The 18,539-nt window shown below is 26.9% G+C and overlaps 1 protein-coding gene across 18 annotated transcripts in view; it reads left to right on the forward strand.

Moving 5' to 3' along the window:
• Positions 1-18,539, forward strand: part of Patronin (calmodulin-regulated spectrin-associated protein patronin) — a 75,140-nt gene extending 56,601 nt beyond the window's left edge. For 7 of the 18 annotated variants that reach the window (XM_075313031.1, XM_075313032.1, XM_075313034.1 and 4 more), the window contains 4 exons: positions 2,721-2,825; positions 13,394-13,588; positions 16,707-16,989; positions 17,059-18,539. In XM_075313031.1, coding sequence (XP_075169146.1) covers positions 2,721-2,825; positions 13,394-13,588; positions 16,707-16,989; positions 17,059-17,203 — 728 coding nt within the window. In that variant the 3' untranslated portion in view covers positions 17,204-18,539. The remainder of the gene's footprint in view (positions 1-2,720; positions 2,826-13,393; positions 13,589-16,706; positions 16,990-17,058) is intronic. The other 11 variants (XM_075313040.1, XM_075313041.1, XM_075313042.1 and 8 more) reach the window with 5 other exon arrangements.

Genomic DNA, 18,539 nt, shown 5'->3' on the forward strand with positions numbered 1-18,539 from the left:
TAAAAATAAAATTTTGACAAAATATTCTGCAGAAATAAAATTTTCGAAAAAAAGTCTATAGAAACACAATTTTGACAAAGTTTTCTCCAGATATAAAATTTTGAAAAAATTTCCCGAGGAATCAAAAAAAATCCATAAAGTCAATATTTCCTATGGGAAATTGGTGCAAATTGCCACTTACGGACATATCAAAGGACTGGTACCGGTGCTCCAGTTTGTCGTAATTTTTAAATAGTCATAATTTATTGATTTCCACACTCGCATGAAATTAACCTCTACTTGGTTATACACATTTAGTGAAATACGATTATCAGAATAACCTATTGTTCAAAATAGTTCGAAAGTATTTCACTTCTGATGCCAAAAAGGAAACAGATTCCCAAGAATTTGTCCGACACTGGATTATGAGTACCTGCCTATTGGGTGCTCCCAGGACGTGTCCTTTGGAATGAGTCCAAGACGAGTCCTAAACTGTAAATTTACCATGTCAATGACAAACCCATGCTAAAGTGACCGGTCCCCTCCATACGTTTTGACCAGAAGTGTTACTGGTCCATACACACCAGGGACTTGTCTTGTACCGGTCCTGTGGATGATCCATTTTCCGTAGGGTTAAGTCAGCCTATTTTCAAATTTGAATTCTCGTTTTGGGTCATTTGGATCAATTTTGACAAAATCTTATGTAGAAATCAAATTCTCTCTAGAAATAAAATGTTGACTAAATTTTCTCTAGGAATAAAATGTTGAAAAAATTTTCTGCAGAAATAACGTTGTAACAAAATTTTTCACTTCCTATAGAAAAGACAATTTACTATAGAAATAGATTGTGACAATTTTTTCTATAAAAATTAAAATTTTTCAATTTTCTATAAAGTCAATATTAAGTCAAGAAATTATTTGACCAAATTAATATTTAATTGTAATGTCTTCAATTACAGAAATGATAGTGTCAAACACTAATGTCAATTAAAAAATTAATTGATCCAATTAAAAAATTTATTGATCCAATTGAAAAATTAATTGATACTGTTATTTTTTTGTTTTTTTTGCACCAATTAGATTTCTAATTGAATATTTTTTTAAATTCAATTAAAATCGTAATTGGAAATACTTTGGTGAAAATGTTTTCTGTGTGTGGAACCTGGTTTTGTTGCTTGTCACGAAACGACTTAATAACTCCAAGGGATTTCGCTTAAAGAGCGTCAAACACTGCTCTTGAATAGTTGATTGCTCTTGCTGCTCGCAGAGATCAAACGTGGCATTCATCGCTTCGATTACTTTCTTGTGTCGATATTGAAGTATGAGATATGAAGGTGTGGAATTCGATACTTTTCATTCTTCGCAATACAGTGTTGCCAGGTTAGGGGTTTTCCCCCCAAATTTAGGGGTTTTTCACGTTTAGGAGGATTTTTAGGGGTAACATTTATTTAGCGAGATTTTTGGGGCTAAAAAAATATCTTAGACCTTATAAAGTGGAGCAATTCTCAAGCCAATTCGAAACAATTCTGGCATGAATTATGCGAAAAAAAGATGAGGGAAGTCAACAAGAAGATCCTAACATAAATACAAGCAAGTATGCAATAGCATTATTTTCGTTATCTTTTTTAAACGCTTCTGTTGAAAGGGCATTTTTAATATTTGACACAATTAAAAACAATCATATTTTAACTTAGCAGCTGAAAGCATTTTAAGAGTAAGCCTGCTTTTTAAATTGATATACATATTGTATTATTACATCCAAAGAAAAATAATTTCTTCAGGGAAGAAATTTTAAACAAACGAAATTGTCTTTGTTATAAAGTATTTTCTTAAAGAGCAAATTTTATTTACTTTAAAAGAAATTTTTTTTCGTTCAAACGAAAACTTAGTTTGTCTAAAATTTCGTTTCTCACAAAAGAAAACTCCTCTTTCCGTATTTATATTTGTGTTAAATTTAATTTTTAAAGTGTATCAATACAGGATTTTTTCACGAAATTTGGGACCCCTTTTTGTACCTTTTACATTCTTAATTTTTTTGGGGTTGTTTTGAAAAAAGCCTAGACCAATTTAGGGGTTCTTTTTTCTTAAGATTTGGGGGGAAGATTCTAAAATCGCCTGGCAACACTGTCTCAATATTTCAGATAACAATTTTTATTTTTCCATAATCACACCATTACCCTTGAAGTCTGTCGTGAATAATTCTATCCAAAAAAAATCTCAGAAACAAATACCTTTGGCAACGCCACCAGTATCATTATAACCAATTTTGGTGCATTACACAATTTATTTATTTTCAATTTAAAGTACTGTGGCATTTCGGCCAATCATACTAATACGCTTGAACTCGATCACGGATAGCTTTTTTTTAAGAAAATCAGAAATAAATATTTTTGGGGAATTGTAGACAATATAATGACCATTTAATAAAAAAAATATCATATAACTGTTACTTCTAGTTTGACCGATATACCAGTATGAACCCGGCAACACTTCGTGTCCAGCTATTTTTTATACCTATGTATTGAATTCTACACTATATTTTTTCTTAGGTTTATGGACAAACAATTCATTATTATATGAGGTTTTGGTGGGGTATATATATCAAGGTGTTTTTTTTTTTGGTACTTTGATCTAAACATTTTTATTCAATTAACGAAAATTTACTACAATTTTATTAAGAGCTACTTCAATTTTCACAAAAGTAAATCAAACAAAAATATGTATGGGCATCATTTTTCCAGAACCAAATGTCGAACGAGGCCGCACTCTATCACGTATATCTGTAGCCAAAGGAAGTACTCTAAATTTCCGTGGGCGAAAATCAAATTCGCTTATGAACCTGTGCGGTAAGAGTTTCTGTCACGATTTTTTTCGTTTTATTTTGTTTTCTCCCTTCCGTCTTTCATATTTGTTTCATTAGTGTATTTTTTTTTCTAAATATTAATTCATACATTCATATGTATAATTTTTTTTAATGACATTTATTTTGGTTTGTGGGGAGTTTTATGTTTTTTTCTTCTAATTTAAATTTTGGTGGCTTAAAATATATATATGGTTACTATGTTACTTTATATTGATTTTATTTGAAATAAAATATTTTCTTGGTTTATCGGCACTCATTTATATTTAGTATATGTCCACATTACACACTACACTTAAGCACAGCTAACTATATTTAGATATTAATAGAAAAAAAAAAACACAACATTAATACATTTTATAAGAGGTTAACTTATATATTGTTTATAACATTAGCTAAACAAAGGGTATCAAATTTGGTTATGTTGTAAAGATGGATGAGAAATTTTCTAATTAATAATTTATAAAAAATAATGTTTGAATAATTATTAACGCTTAGAAACATATATGTAGAAGTTTTTCCCAAAACAAAAACAACAACAAGGTGTATAATTGTAACGCTTGCATAACAATTTCGTATGAAATTTGATAGCATCAGGCTGGCTGATAAGTCCCCGGTCTAACAAAGAAAAACACATTTTTTTTTTGTCAAAATTCGTTTTTGTTATTCAATATAGTTCCCTTCAAGAGCGATACAACGATTATAACGACCTTCCAATTTTGTGATACCATTTTGGTAGTACTCCTTTGGTTTTGCCTCAAAATAGGCCTCAGTTTCGGCGATCACCTCTTCATTGCATCCAAATTTTTTCCCTGCGAGCATCCTTTTGAGGTCTGAGAACAAGAAAAAGTCGCTGGGGGCCAGATCTGAAGAATACGGTGGGTGGGGAAGCAATTCGAAGCCTAATTCATGAATTTTTGCCATCGTTCTCAATAACTTGTGGCACGGTGTGCTGTCTTGGTGGAACAACACTTTTTTCTTCTTCATATGTGGCCGTTTTGTCGCGATTTCGACCTTCAAATGCTACAATAACGCTATATAATAGTCACTACTTATGGTTTTTCCCTTCTCAAGATAATCGATAAAAATTATTCCATGCGCATCCCAAAAACCGGAGGCCATTACTTTGCCAGCGGACTTTCGAGTCTTTCCACGCTTCGGAGACGGTTCACCGGTCGCTGTCCATTCAGCCGACTGTCGATTGGACAGTCGGCTGAGTGGATAATCGATAAAAATTATTATTCTTAAGATAATCGATAAAAATTATTCCATGCGCATCCCAAAAACCGCAGGCCATTACTTTGCCAGCGGACTTTTGAGTCTTTCCACGCTTCGGAGACGGTTCACCTGTCGCTGTCCACTCAGCCGACTGTCGATTGGACTCAGGAGTGTAGGGATGGAGCCATGTTTCATCCATTGTCACATATCGACGGAAAAACTCGGGGTGTATTACGAGTTAACAGCTGCAAACACCGCTCAGAATCATCAACACGTTCTTGTTTTTGGTCAAATGTGAGCCCGCGCTGCACCCATTTTGCACAGAGCTTCCGCATATCCAAATATTGATGAATGATATGACCAACACGTTCCTTTGATATCTTTAAAGCCTCTGCTATCTCGATCAACTTCATTTTACGGTCATTCAAAATCATTTTGTGGATTTTTTTTATGTTTTCGTCGGTAACCACCTCTTTCGGGCGTCCACTGCGTTCACCGTCCTCCGTGCTCATTTCACCACGCTTGAATTTTGCATACCAATCAATTATTGTTGATTTCCATGGGGGCAGAGTCCGGAGTCCGGTATTTTTTCCCTTCAGAAAACAGTATTTTATCAAAACACGAAATTCCTTTTTTTCCATTTTTTTCACAATAACAAAAGTTGCTTCACAAAAGACGCTCTATCTCACAAACTAATTGACTTACAGACGTCAAATTTTGACACGAATCATTTGAAGGTTGGTACTATATAAAAATAATATGATTTAATACTAGCGACGCCATTTATGTGTCAGACCGGGGACTTATCAGCCAACCTGTTACAGCAGTATGTTCGGCCGGGCCGGGTTTGATGACAGATATTTTCCCAAGCAGATCAGTTCAACCAGTACGTTTCCCTAAGATAAATGTAACGATTTTACCTATGAAGACTAGATCAGATTCTGGATTTTATAAATCATGGTTTTGTTTGAGTTTTAGAGAAATCGCAAACATCTCTAGTAAGTGTGCAGAAAAATTATGAAATAGAAAGTATATGAAATAAATCATATACTTTTTTTTGCTGGTCTAAAATGCCAGTATATTTTCAATTTGTGGCAAATCGGATAGAAACTACAATTTCTAGAAACCCTAGGAGTTAAATCGGGAGATCGGTCTAATGGGGGCTATGCCAAAAACATGGAGGGATACGCACAATATTCAGCACATCTAATTGTAGTTCTAGAATCTAGAATACCTCTAGGTATTCTAGGTACTCTAGGTAGGTCCTAGAATACCTCTAGATTTTCAATTTTAGGCAAATTGGGTAAAAACTACGGATTCAGAAGCCCAGGAAATAAAATCGGGATATCGGTCTATATGGGGGTTATATCAAAACATGGACCGGTACTCACCATTTTCGGCACACCTCTTTATGACCCTAAAATACCTCTAGATTTTCAATTTCAGGCAAATTGGATAAAAACTACGGATTCTAGAAGCCCAAGAAGTCAAATCTGGAGATCGGCCTATATGGGGGCTAACATGGACCGGTACTCACCATTTCGGCATACCTCTTTATGGCCCTAAAATACCTCTAGATTTCCATTTTTAGGCAAATTGGATAAAAACTACGGATTTTAGAAGCCCAAGAAATAAAATCGGGAGATCGGTCTATATGGGAGCTATGTCAAAACATGGTCGGATAATCACCATGTTCGGCACACGTTTTATGGTCCTAGAATACCTCTAGATTTCCAATTTCAGGCAAATTGGATAAAAACTAAGGATTCTAGAAGCCCAAGAAGTCAAATCTGGAGATCGGTCTATATGGGAGCTATATAAAAACATGGTCGGATAATCACCATTTTCGGCACACGTCTTTATGGTTCTAGAATACCTCTAGATTTCCAATTTCAGGCAAATTGGATAAAAACTACAGATTCTAGAAACCCAAGAAGTAAAATATGGAGATAGGTCTATATGGGGGCTATAACAAAACATGGTCCCATACTCACCATTTTCGGCACACCTCTTTATGGACCTAGAATACCTCTAGATTTCCATGTTCATGCAAATTGGATAAAAACTACGGCTTCTATAAACCCAAGACCCCAAATCGGGTGATCGATTTATATGGGAGCTATATCAAAACCTGGACCGATATAGCCCATCTTCGAACTTGGCCTGCGTGCAGAAAGAATTGTGCCAAATTTCAGGACGACAGCTCCATTATTGAAGACTGTTGCGTGATTACAACAGACAGGCAGACGGACATGCATATATCGTCGTAGAATTTCTCCCTGATCAAGAATATATAGTTTATATAGTCGGAAATCGATATTTCAATGTGTTACAAACGGAATGACAAACTTATTCTACCCTCGTAACCATTCTATGGTGGTGGGTATAAAAAAAGTAGAGACATTGTTAACATTTGAATAAATTCTCACGCCAAAAATATGAAAATACTCATTTTTGTTCTAGGGGTTTTGAACCCCATCCACCATTTGTGGAAATCAAATCATAAATAAAAATATAGCAACTTGAAAAAATTCCCAAGGCCGAGGTAAAGCAATTTTAGAAGTTTACATGTAGGTTCCCGGGTCACCTAGCCCTCTTTAGCTCTAATTATAAAAAATTTCAAAGTTTTTTTTCTATGAAGACTTTTCCTTTTTTGTTTTGTTTTACTCATCCCGCTGTGTAGCGTTAAATAGATTCTAAAATTTCGTTTGTACACTCCATCATTTACAACATAATTCAAGATTAGTTGTAGCAAAGTTCTACTAAATAACGATGTCATTATAAAAATCATAATAATCCTCGTGTTGCTAAAAATATACGAGTATATTTTAATCAAATATATTTAGATTTGGGTGTATATAGTTTTTATGTATTAGGTATTTTTCTCGCATTACCATATGCTACTAATATTAAAGGTTTAGGTTGGTTTTTAGATCCATTTTATAATTTTTATAAATTTCTTCCAAAGCGTTAGGCAAAAAGTTCGTGGCGATTATCGAGTCAATATTTATTTAGAATCACATTAAAAGTTTTCCGCCCTGGGAAAGTGGCCACTTTTTATTATAAAACAAATAATAAAATTAATAACAAAAAATAATTTCCAATCCGTATAATTAGATTACTTTACATAGCATCAAATATAGTAAAGACAAAAAATGCGAGTCAGATCTGTTATACCACTCGAAAATTAAGACCACAAATGTAAATGTGGTCTTGTTACTTGAGCTTAACACTATATAAATATTTTTAAGTATGATTTATATCCATAGTTTTTCTCTACACTGCTACTACACCATACACTACACTTTTAATTACTACTGTGGTCAAAAATTAAAATGGAACAACGATTACATCGATCGTTCAAATGAAACCTTTTTCAAAACAAATGACATTTTTTGAAAATTTTCCATAGAAATTAAATTTTGAGAAAATTTCCTATAGGAAAGAAATTTTTAGAAAACTTCCTATGGAAATTAAATTAAAAAAAAAAATTCCATAGAAATGGCAACTTTCAATAATTTTTTGAGAAAGAAATGATTTCTTGAGAAAATATCCTATAGAAATGAAATGTTAAGAAAATAGGAATATGTAATGACATTTTTTCAAATAATTTCCTAAAGAAATAAAATTTTTAGAAATTTCCTATAGAAATGAAATTTTGTAGAAAATTTATCATAGAAATGAAATTTTGTAGAAAATTTATCATAGAAATGAAATTTTGAAAAAATTTCCTATAGAAATGAAATTTTGAAAAAATTTCAATAATTTTTTGAAATTTTTGAGAATAAAATGATTTCTTGAGAAAATTTCCTATATAAATGATATTTTGAAAAACTTTCAATATTTGTTTGAGAACGTACAATTTTTCAGAAAGAAATGATTCAAGAAATCATAAAAATATCCTATAGAAATGGAATTTTTAGAAAATTTCTATAGAAATAAAATTTTTAGAAAATTTCCTATAAAAATAATTTTTTTAGATATTTTCTTATAGAAATGAAATTTTTAGAAACGTTCCAATAAAAATAAAATTTTTAGAAAATTTCCTATAGAAAAGAAAGTTTTTGGAAAATTTCCTATAAAAATGAAGTTTTTACAAAATTTCAATAATTTTTTGAGAAAGTACAATTTTTGAGAACGAAATTATTTCTTGAGAAAATTCCCTATAGAAATGAAATTTTGAAAAAATTTCAATAATTTTTTGAAAAATTAAAATTTTTGAGAATGAAATGATTTCTTGAGAAAATTTCCTAAAATTTTTAAAAAATTTTCTATAGAAAAGAAAGTTTTTGGAAAATTTCCTATAGAAATGAAGTTTTTACAAAATTTCAATAATTTTTTGAGAAAGTACAATTTTTGAGAATGAAATGATTTCTTGAAAAAAAAAAAATATTTTGAAAAAATTTCACTTTTTTTTTAGAAAGTACAATTTTTGAAAAAGAAATTATACAAGAAATCGAGAAAATATCCTATAGAAATAAAATTTTTAGAAATTTCCTATAGAAATTAAATTTTTAGAAACTTTTTTTATAGAAATGAAACTTAAAAAAAGTTCCAATAGAAATAAAATTTTTAGAAAATTTCAATAGAAAAGAAAGTTTTTGGAAAATTTCCTATAGAAATGAAGTTTTTAGAAAATTACAATAATTTTTTGAGAAAGTACAATTTTTGAGAAATGATTTCTTGAAAAAATTTCCTATAGAAATTAAATTTTTAGAAAAAATCCTATTGAATGACATTTTTCAAAAATTTCAAAACAGAGATTTTTATAAAATCTAAAGAGATAAAATTTATAGAAATTTTGAGAAAATGTCCTGTAGAAATGAAATTTCAATAATTTTTTGAAAAAGTACAATTTTTGGGAATGAAATGATGTCTTGAGAAAATTTCCTATATAAATGATATTTTGCAAAACTTTCAATATTTGTTTGAGAAAGTACAACTTAAGTTCCAATAAAAATAAAATTTTTAGAAAATTTCCTATAGAAAAGAAAGTTTTTGGAAAATTTCCTATAAAAATGAGGTTTTTACAACATTTCAATAATTTTTTGAGAAAGTACAATTTTTGAGAACGAAATGATTTCTTGAGAAAATTTCCTATAGAAATGAAATTTTGAAAAAATTTCAATAATTTGTTGAAAGAGTAAAATTTTTGAGAATGAAATGATTTCTTGAGAAAATTTCCTAAAATTTTAAGAAAATTAGAAAAGAAAGTTTTTGGAAAATTTCCTATAGAAATGAAGTTTTTACAAAATTTCAATAATTTTTTGAGAAAGTACAATTTTTGAGAACAAATGATTTCTTGAGAAAATTTCCTATAAAAATTATATTTTGAAAAAATTTCAATATTTTTTTGAGAAAGTACAATTTTTGAGAAAGAAATGATACAAGAAATCGAGAAAATATCCTATAGAAATAAAATTTTTAGAAATATCCTATAGAAATGACATTTTTAGAAACTTTATCATAGAAATGAAACTTAAACTTCTATAGAAAATAAAATTTTTAGAAAATTTCCTATAGAAATGAAGTTTTTAGAAAATTTAATAATTTTTTGAGAAAGTACAATTTTCGAGAAATAATTTCTTGAAAAAATTTCCTATAGAAATTTTTAGAAAAAATCCTATTGAATGACATTTTTCAAAAATTTCAAAACTGACATTTTTATAAAATCTACAGAGATGAAATTTATAGAAAATTTCTTATAAAAATAAAATTATTAGACAATTTCCTATAGAAATCAATTTTTAAAATATTTCTTATCGAAATGAAATTTAAAGAAAATTTCCTATAGAAAAGATATTTGTAGAAAATTTCCTATAGAAATTTCCTATAAAATAAATTTTTTCAGAAATTTTTCCTATAGAAATGAAATTTTTAGAAACTTTATCATAGAAATGAAACATAAAAAAATTCCAATAAAAATAAAATTTTTACAAAATTTCCTATAGAAAAGAAAGTTTTTGGAAAATTTTCTATAAAAATGAAGTTTTTACAAAATTTCAATAATTTTTTGAGAAAGTACAATTTTTGAGAACGAAATGATTTCTTGAGAAAATTTCCTATAGAAATGAAATTTTGAAAAATTTTCAATAATTTTTTGAAAAAGTAAAATTTTTGAGAATGAAATGATTTCTTGAGAAAATTTCCTATAGAAAAGAAAGTTTTTGGAAAATTTCCTATAGAAATGAAGTTTTTACAAAATTTCAATAATTTTTTTTTTTGATAACGAAATGATTTCTTGAGAAAATTTCCTATAGAAATTAAATTTTGAAAAAATTTCAATAATTTTTTGAAAAAGTAAAATTTTTGAGAATGAAATAATTTCTTGAGAAAATTTCCTAAAATTTTTAGAAAATTTCCTATAGAAAAGAAAGTTTTTGGAATATTTTCTTTCCTATAGAAATGAAGTTTTTACAAAATTTGAATAATTTTTTGAGAAAGTACAATTTTTGAGAACGAAATGATTTCTTGAGAAAATTTCCTATAAAAATGATATTTTGGAGAAATTTCAATATTTTTTTGAGAAAGAAATGATACAAGAAATCGAGAAATATCCTATAGAAATAATTTTTTTAGACATTTCCTATAGAAATGAAATTTTTAGAAACTTTATCATAGAAATGAAACTTAAAAAAATGTTCCTATAGAAATGAATTTTTTGGAAAATTTCCTATAGAAAAGAAAGTTTTTGGAAAATTTCCTATAGAAATGAAGTTTTTAGAAAATTTCAATAATTTTTTGAGAAAGTACAATTTTTGAGAAATAATTTCTTGAAAAAATTTCCTATAGAAATTAAATTTTTAGAAAAAATCCTATTGAATGGCATTTTTCAAATGAAATGATTTCTTGAAAAAATTTCCTATAGAAATGAAATTTTGAAAAATTTTCAATAATTTTCAATAATTTTTTGAAAAAGTAAAATTTTTGAGAATGAAATGATTTCTTGAGAAAATTTCCTATAGAAAAGAAAGTTTTTGGAAAATTTCCTATAGAAATGAAGTTTTTACAAAATTTCAATAATTTTTTTTTTTGATAACGAAATGATTTCTTGAGAAAATTTCCTATAGAAATAAAATTTTGAAAAAATTTCAATAATTTTTTGAAAGAGTAAAATTTTTGAGAATGAAATGATTTCTTGAGAAAATTTCCTAAAATTTTTAGAAAATTTCCTATAGAAAAGAAAGTTTTTGGAAAATTTCCTATAGAAATGAAGTTTTTACAAAATTTCAACAATTTTTTGAAAAAGTACAATTTTTGAGAACGAAATGATTTCTTGAGAAAATTTTCTATAGAAATGATATTTTGAAAAAAATTCAATATTTTTTTGAGAAAGTGCAATTTTTGAGAAAGAAAGAATACAATAAATCGAGAAAATATCCTATAGAAATAATTTTTTTACACATTTCCTATAGAAATGAAAATTTTAGAAACTATCATAGAAATGAAGCTTAAAAAAATGTTCCTATGATACAAGAAATCGAGAAAATATCCTATAGAAATAAATTTTTTAGACTTTTCCTATAGAAATGAAATTTTTAGAAACTTTATCATACAAATGAATCTTAAAAAAATGTTCCTATAGAAATGAATTTTTTAGAAAATTTCCTATAGAAAAGAAAGTTTTTGGAAAATTTCCTATAGAAATGAAGTTTTTAGAAAATTTCAATAATTTTTTGAGAAAGTGCAATTTTTGAGAAATAATTTCTTGAAAAAATTTCCTATAGAAATTAAATTTTTAGAAAAAATCCTATTGAATGACATTTTTCAAAAATTTCAAAACTGAAATTTTTATAAAATCTAAAGAGATAAAATTTATAGAAAACTTTTTATAAAAATAAAATTTTTAGAAAATTTCCTATAGAAATCAATTTTTAAAATATTTCCTATCCAAATGAAATTTAAAGAAAATTTCCTATAGAAAAGATATTTGTAGAAAATTTCCTATAGAAATGAAATTCTGACTAAATATCCTATAATGAAATATTGATAAAATGTCCCATAATGCAATTTGGACGAAATTTCCTATAATTAAACTTTAACAAAATTTCCTATGGAAATGAATTTTTGAGAAAATTGCCTTTAGAAATGAATTTTTAGAAAAATTCCTATAGATATGAAGTTTTCAGAAAATTTCCTATAGATATGAAATTTTCAGAAAATTTCCTATATATATGAAATTTTTAGAAATTTTTCTATATATATGAAATTTTTAGAAATTTTTCTATAGAAATGAAATTCTGACTAAATATCCTAAAATGAAATTTTGATAAGATATCGTATAATCAAATTTTGACAAAATGCCCCATAATGCAATTTAAACGAAATTTCCTATAATTAAACTTTAACAAAATTTCCTATGGAAATGAATTTTTAGAAAAATTCCTATAGATATGAAATTTTTAGAAATTTTTCTATAGAAATGAAATTTTTAGAAAATTTCCTATAGAAATGCCCTTTTAGTTTTACCAGATAAACTAAACAAAACCATAAACTGGAATCAAAGTAGAATATATTCTACACGATTTCATTTGAATAGAAAGTTTCATTTACAATAAAAATTTTTAAATTATCCCTAGTTTTTGCCCACAGTAGTATATGATATTCATGAAAAAGTAAAAAAATGCTTCCCATTTTTTTCTATTTAACTTGGAGAACTTTTTTTATGCCACGAACTTTTTATGACGTTATTCTCTCTGTATTTTTTGCTCTACACTTTTTGTTTAATTTTTTGAAAATCACATTTAAAAAATGTTTATTCTATGTTTTTGTCTTTAGTTCAATAATATTATTATTTTTATTGCATATTCATATATCAAAAAAAATAATTTATTGAAATTTATATCATTCTTAAACCCCATCAGCATACCTCTCAACCAGAAAACTCAACTAATTATCATATTTTATTTACTTTCTTTTATATAATGCATACCGATTTGAAACAAACTTTCTTTAAAACATACACTCACCAAATCAACAATTTTTTAAAAATGAAAATGATGTTTTATAAAAAAAAACAAAAAAATTTAATGAAAAAATCAATAAAACAATTTCATCATAAACACACATACCCTCGTTTACATTGAACCACCACCACACCATTATATGCCTCATACTAATCATCGTATCCTCCTTCACCTGTCATCCAAACGATTACAAATCAAAAATTGCATCGCTTAAATAATAATCCCCGAACCACATGCATACGATCGATCCATTTCCCTCCTTTTATTTGATGGTGGTTGTTGGTGTGGTGTAAAAAAATGCTCTTTGTCGTTGTGTGTGTGTAATATGTGCGTAATGTTTTGTGAATGATACCCTTTGATGTTTGGCTAGAAATAGATTCTGGCATAGGAAGAGCCACGCCACCACGTCGAGCCCCCTCGCCCGGTATGGCTACACTTAATAGACACATGCCTTCACCTTCGGGACCTGGCTCCTTACCGGGTTTGATGTCGTCGAAACGACGTGGCATGGATGATGGATCAAGCGATATGTCATCGACGGGCAATTTAATGATGGACTATTCGGGTTCGTATGCAAAATTATTTTTTAAATTCATCAAAACTAAAAAAAAACAAATAATTTATAATTTTATAAAATGAGCGAAACCAATACAACAACAACAATCATTTCATATCCATCTTACGGTTATGTTATGATTAATTATTTAATTTTTATATAAAATTTAAGTTTTATCATCGATTTAGTTTACCAATCGAATTTATTTCATTATTATTATTATTATTACTGTTATAATTTAAGATATGGGAATTTTTCATAAGATTTTATTCGAATTAAGGAAGTTAGTGTTTTAAATGACCTAAATTCAAATATTGGGAGTACCATAAAGGGCTATAGTTTTATATATAAACAAATTCTCTTAGATATATAAGTAGTGTTATACTCTATGTAATGGCCTTGAAGGACCTGCGTATATAAGCCTGTTATACGACTATGTGTCCCTATCTTGTTGGAATCGTTTGTATTGGAATCCAAAAACTAACACTGCTCACCCTAGTCTCACATAGGTTCTTTAGGTTAAGTGCATTGCTTAAGATAGTGATGTTTTGTGACAATGTTATGTTATGTTCCGTTCCGTTTTGTTATGTTATGTTTTCTTTTCTTTTTTTATTATATGATTGATTGATTAGTTTTTAGTTGAATTGTTATTGCTTGTTATATAAACAAAAATGTGTAATATTATTGAGTTTGATATTGTCATTTATTTGCAACTACCCACCTTAACCCATAACAAAACAGAAAAAAGAAACTGAAATGCTCATCTACTATTTAACTCGATAGAAATTTAGTGAAATAAAGACAAAAGACAACATTCCTGACAGAATTCCATACAGAAATGAAATTTTTACAAAATTTCCAATAGAAATTAAATTTTGACTAAATTTCCTACAGAATTGAATTTTTTTGAGAATTTACACAAGAATAAAATGTTGCCAAAATTTTCTATAGAAATGAAATTTTGCCAAAATTTTCTATAAAAATAAAATTTTGCCAAAATTTTCTATAAAAATAAAATTTTGAAAAAAAATCCAATAGAAATGAAATTTTGAAAATAATATATAATGAAATTTTGACAATATTTTCTATAGAAATGAAATTTTGACAAAGTTTTCTATAGAAATAAAATTTTGACAAAATTGTCTAAAGAAATAAAGTTTTTATAAAATTTACACAAAAATAAAATTTTGCCAAAATTTTCCATAAAAATAAAATTTTGAAAATAAATCCTATAGAAATGAAATGTAAAAATTTTCTATATAAATGAAATTTTGACAAAATTTCTTATTGAAATAAAATTTTGACAAAGTTTTCTATAGAAATAAAATTTTGACTAATTTGTCTAAAGAAATAAAATTTTTATAAAATTTACACAAAAATAAAATTTTGCCAAAATTTTCTATAGAAATAAAATTTTGAAAAAAAAAATCCTATAGAAATGAAATTTGAGAAAATTTCCTATAGAAGAGAAATTTTGTCAATATTTCCTATGGAAATGAATTTTTTGCCAAACTTTCCTCTATAGAAATCAAATTTTGCGAAAATTTTCTATAGAAATGAAATTTTGCCAAAATTTTCTATAGAAATTAAATTAAAAAAAAAAATCTTATAGAAATTAAAATTTTGAAAAAAAATTTCCTATAGGAATTAAATTTTGACAAAATTTTCCATAAAAATCAAATTGTGTCAAAATTTTCTTTAGAATTAAAATTTTGACAAAGTTTTCTATAGAAAAAAATGTTGACAAAATTGTCTAAAGAAATAAAATTTTGATAATTTTGAAATTTTGCCAAATTTTCTATAGAAATAAAATTTTGAAAAAAAAATCCCATAGAAATTAAATTTTGAAAAAAAATCCTATTCAAATGTTTTAAAAATGTCCTATAGAAATGAAATTTTGACAAAATTTCCTATAGAAATGAAATTTTGACAAATTTGTCTAAAGAAATGAAATTTTGACAAATTTGTCTAAAGAAATGAAATTTTGATAAAATTTACGCAAGAATAAAATTTTGCCAAAATTTTCTATAGAAATTAAATTTTGACAAAATTTCCTATAGAAATAAAATTTTGCCAAAATTTCCTATAGAAAGGAAATTTTTACAAAATTTCCTATGGAAATGAAATTTTGATAAAATTTCCTATAGAAATGAAATTTTGACAAAATTTCCTATAGAAATAAAATTTTGACAAAATTTTCTATAGAACTAAAATTTTGACAAAGTTTTCTATAGAAATAAAATTTTGACAAAATTGTCTAAAGAAACAAAATTTGCTAAATAAATAAAATTTTGATAAAATTTACACAAAAATAAAATTGTGCCGAAATTTCCTATAGAAATGAAATTTTTACAAAATTTCCTATAGATAAGAAAGTGAGAGACATTTTCTAAAAATGTCATTTCTGTAGGAAATTTTCTAAAAATTAATTTTTTATAGAAAATTTTGGCAAAGTTTAATTTTTATAAAAATTTCTATGGAAAATTTTGCCAAAATTGCATTTTTAGGAAATTGTATCTTTTCCACAGGAAATTTTCTCAAAAATTTCATTTTTTATAAATTTCTATAGGAAATTATCTCAAAATTTTCATTTCCAGAGGAAATTTTATGAAAAATTCAATTTCAATAGGAAATTTTCTCAAAAAATTCTTTTCTATAGAAAATTTGCCAAAAATTTCGTTTTTTATAGATAATATTGGCAAAAATTTCTATTCTGTAGAAAATCTTGTCAAAATGTCATTTCTATAGACAATGTTGTCAAAACTTTATTTCTATGGGAAATTTTTGATAAAATTTCATTTTCATAGAAAATTTTTTCAAAATTTCATTTGTATTGGTATTTCTGTCACGAGAAATTTTCTAAAAAAAATCACTAGGAAATATTTTTGGATTTTTTTTTTGTGAAAATAAAATTTTTCGTATGATTTATTTTTGTAGAAACTATTCAACGTCTTTAAAGTTCAACGTTAAATCTAACGAGTTAACTAGAAGAAGAGAAAGAGAAAAAATCCTGTAAAGGCCACAATTTTTATTTTTTATGATTTGTTTTAATTTACTTCTTATTTGAAAATTTTGCCATTACAATTTTTGAAATATTTATTCATTTTATTTTTCTGGCAATAATTAGGTCCGAAGTTGTATAAACAACCTGCGGCCAAATCGAATCGTGGCATCATTTTAAATGCTGTCGAATATTGTGTGTTCCCTGGAGCTGTTAATCGTGATGCCAAACAAAAAGTTCTTGAAAAGATAGCCCGTTCAGAAGCCAAACATTTCCTGATATTATTCCGTGATGCGGGATGCCAATTTCGAGCGTTATACAGTTATACCCCCGAAACGGAGCAAGTGGTTAAATTGTATGGTACAGGACCTAGTCAAGTGGATGAAGTCATGTTTGACAAATTCTTCAAGTAAGTTGTTTGCTGTGGGTGTGTGTGTGTGCCTAAACGTTAACCATATAATTTTGATTATCTTTGCAGGTATAACTCTGGAGGAAAATGTTTTTCACAAGTCCATACGAAACATTTAACTGTCACCATAGATGCTTTTACAATACACAATTCCCTGTGGCAGGGCAAAAAAGTGAATTTACCCAGTAAAAAAGACATGGCTTTAGTCATCTAAACATTTTCATAGAGAATTATGAATATCTCGCCGATTTTCAATATGGAAACAAAAACAAAAAACTATTCGTAATAGTAAAAAACTCATTGTTGCTTGATTAGTGTAATATGATGATGAAGGCTTTGGAATTAAGGAACAGATAACAGAGTAAAAAACAAAATCACATAATCTACATAGGAACACCCGCCCGAACTTTATAAAAAAAGAACAACTTCCGTGTATTCTTCTCCCATGTGTTAATATTATTTATTAATATTTTTTCTATTGTTTTACCTTAACCCATTGAATCGTCGAATTCTCAACTCTCCTGAGGCAAATTCGCAAATGTCCTTCGAGAGAACAAAACAAAAAGAGAAAACTTACTAATCTAATTAAGTACTGAAGAAGTAAAAAATATACATAACAAATGATGATATACATAAATGAATCTACAAACATAAAAACCCTATATGAAGTAAATAATTCGTTGTCGTCTTGTAAATTGCTAAACAACAAAAAATTAACTGAAACAAAAATGCGAATGGAAATACAAAAATCCTCTACTGAATATTAACGGAATAATCCAAAAAAGAAACTAAAGTCAACCCCTTATAATTATACTCTAATATTTTATGCTGAAAGTGCATATAAAAATAAATATAAATATATATAAATAATATGTATTACCTTATTAATAATTCGTTAAACAAAAAAAAAAAACAGAAAAAAGCAGAAAAACAAATAACAACAAACAAATATATAATTATAAATTAATTAAATAGTTTTAATACTTTTTTAGTCTGAATCATTTCATCATTATACCTCCTCCCACTACTCTCTACCACCTAACCTCCTAGTTCTCACTCCGTTTGTTTGTTTGTTTTTTATATACAACAAAGTATAGTTTTGTTTTAATGATTAATTAATAATCCAAATAACTGCATACTAACTTCCAATAGTAGCTATATAGTCATTATCATTGTCGTAAGCCTAACCATATACTATATATATATACATATAATTATATATATAAACATATACAAAAAACAAAATCTAACTTATCAATCATCTAAAAACAGACAAAATAAGATTAAAAACAGTTACTACTCATTATTATTTTTTTGAAACTCACAATGGTTTGTGTCGAGTCAGTTTTTTTTTATTATTTTCTCTTTCTTTCTAATATTTTTATACATATATGTTTTTTGAATTATTTATGCGAAGCCACAAACACAGAAAAAGGAAATATTTATGAGGAATTCCACACATATGTACTTTAATTATTAAACAAAACGAAAATATTTTGTATTTCAAATAAAACATATTAAAACAAGTCTTGTTTAAAAAAAAAAAACAA

The sequence above is a fragment of the Haematobia irritans genome, chromosome 5 (assembly GCF_050003625.1).
Source record: "Haematobia irritans isolate KBUSLIRL chromosome 5, ASM5000362v1, whole genome shotgun sequence".
In the NCBI taxonomy this organism is placed as follows: Eukaryota; Metazoa; Arthropoda; class Insecta; order Diptera; family Muscidae; genus Haematobia; species Haematobia irritans.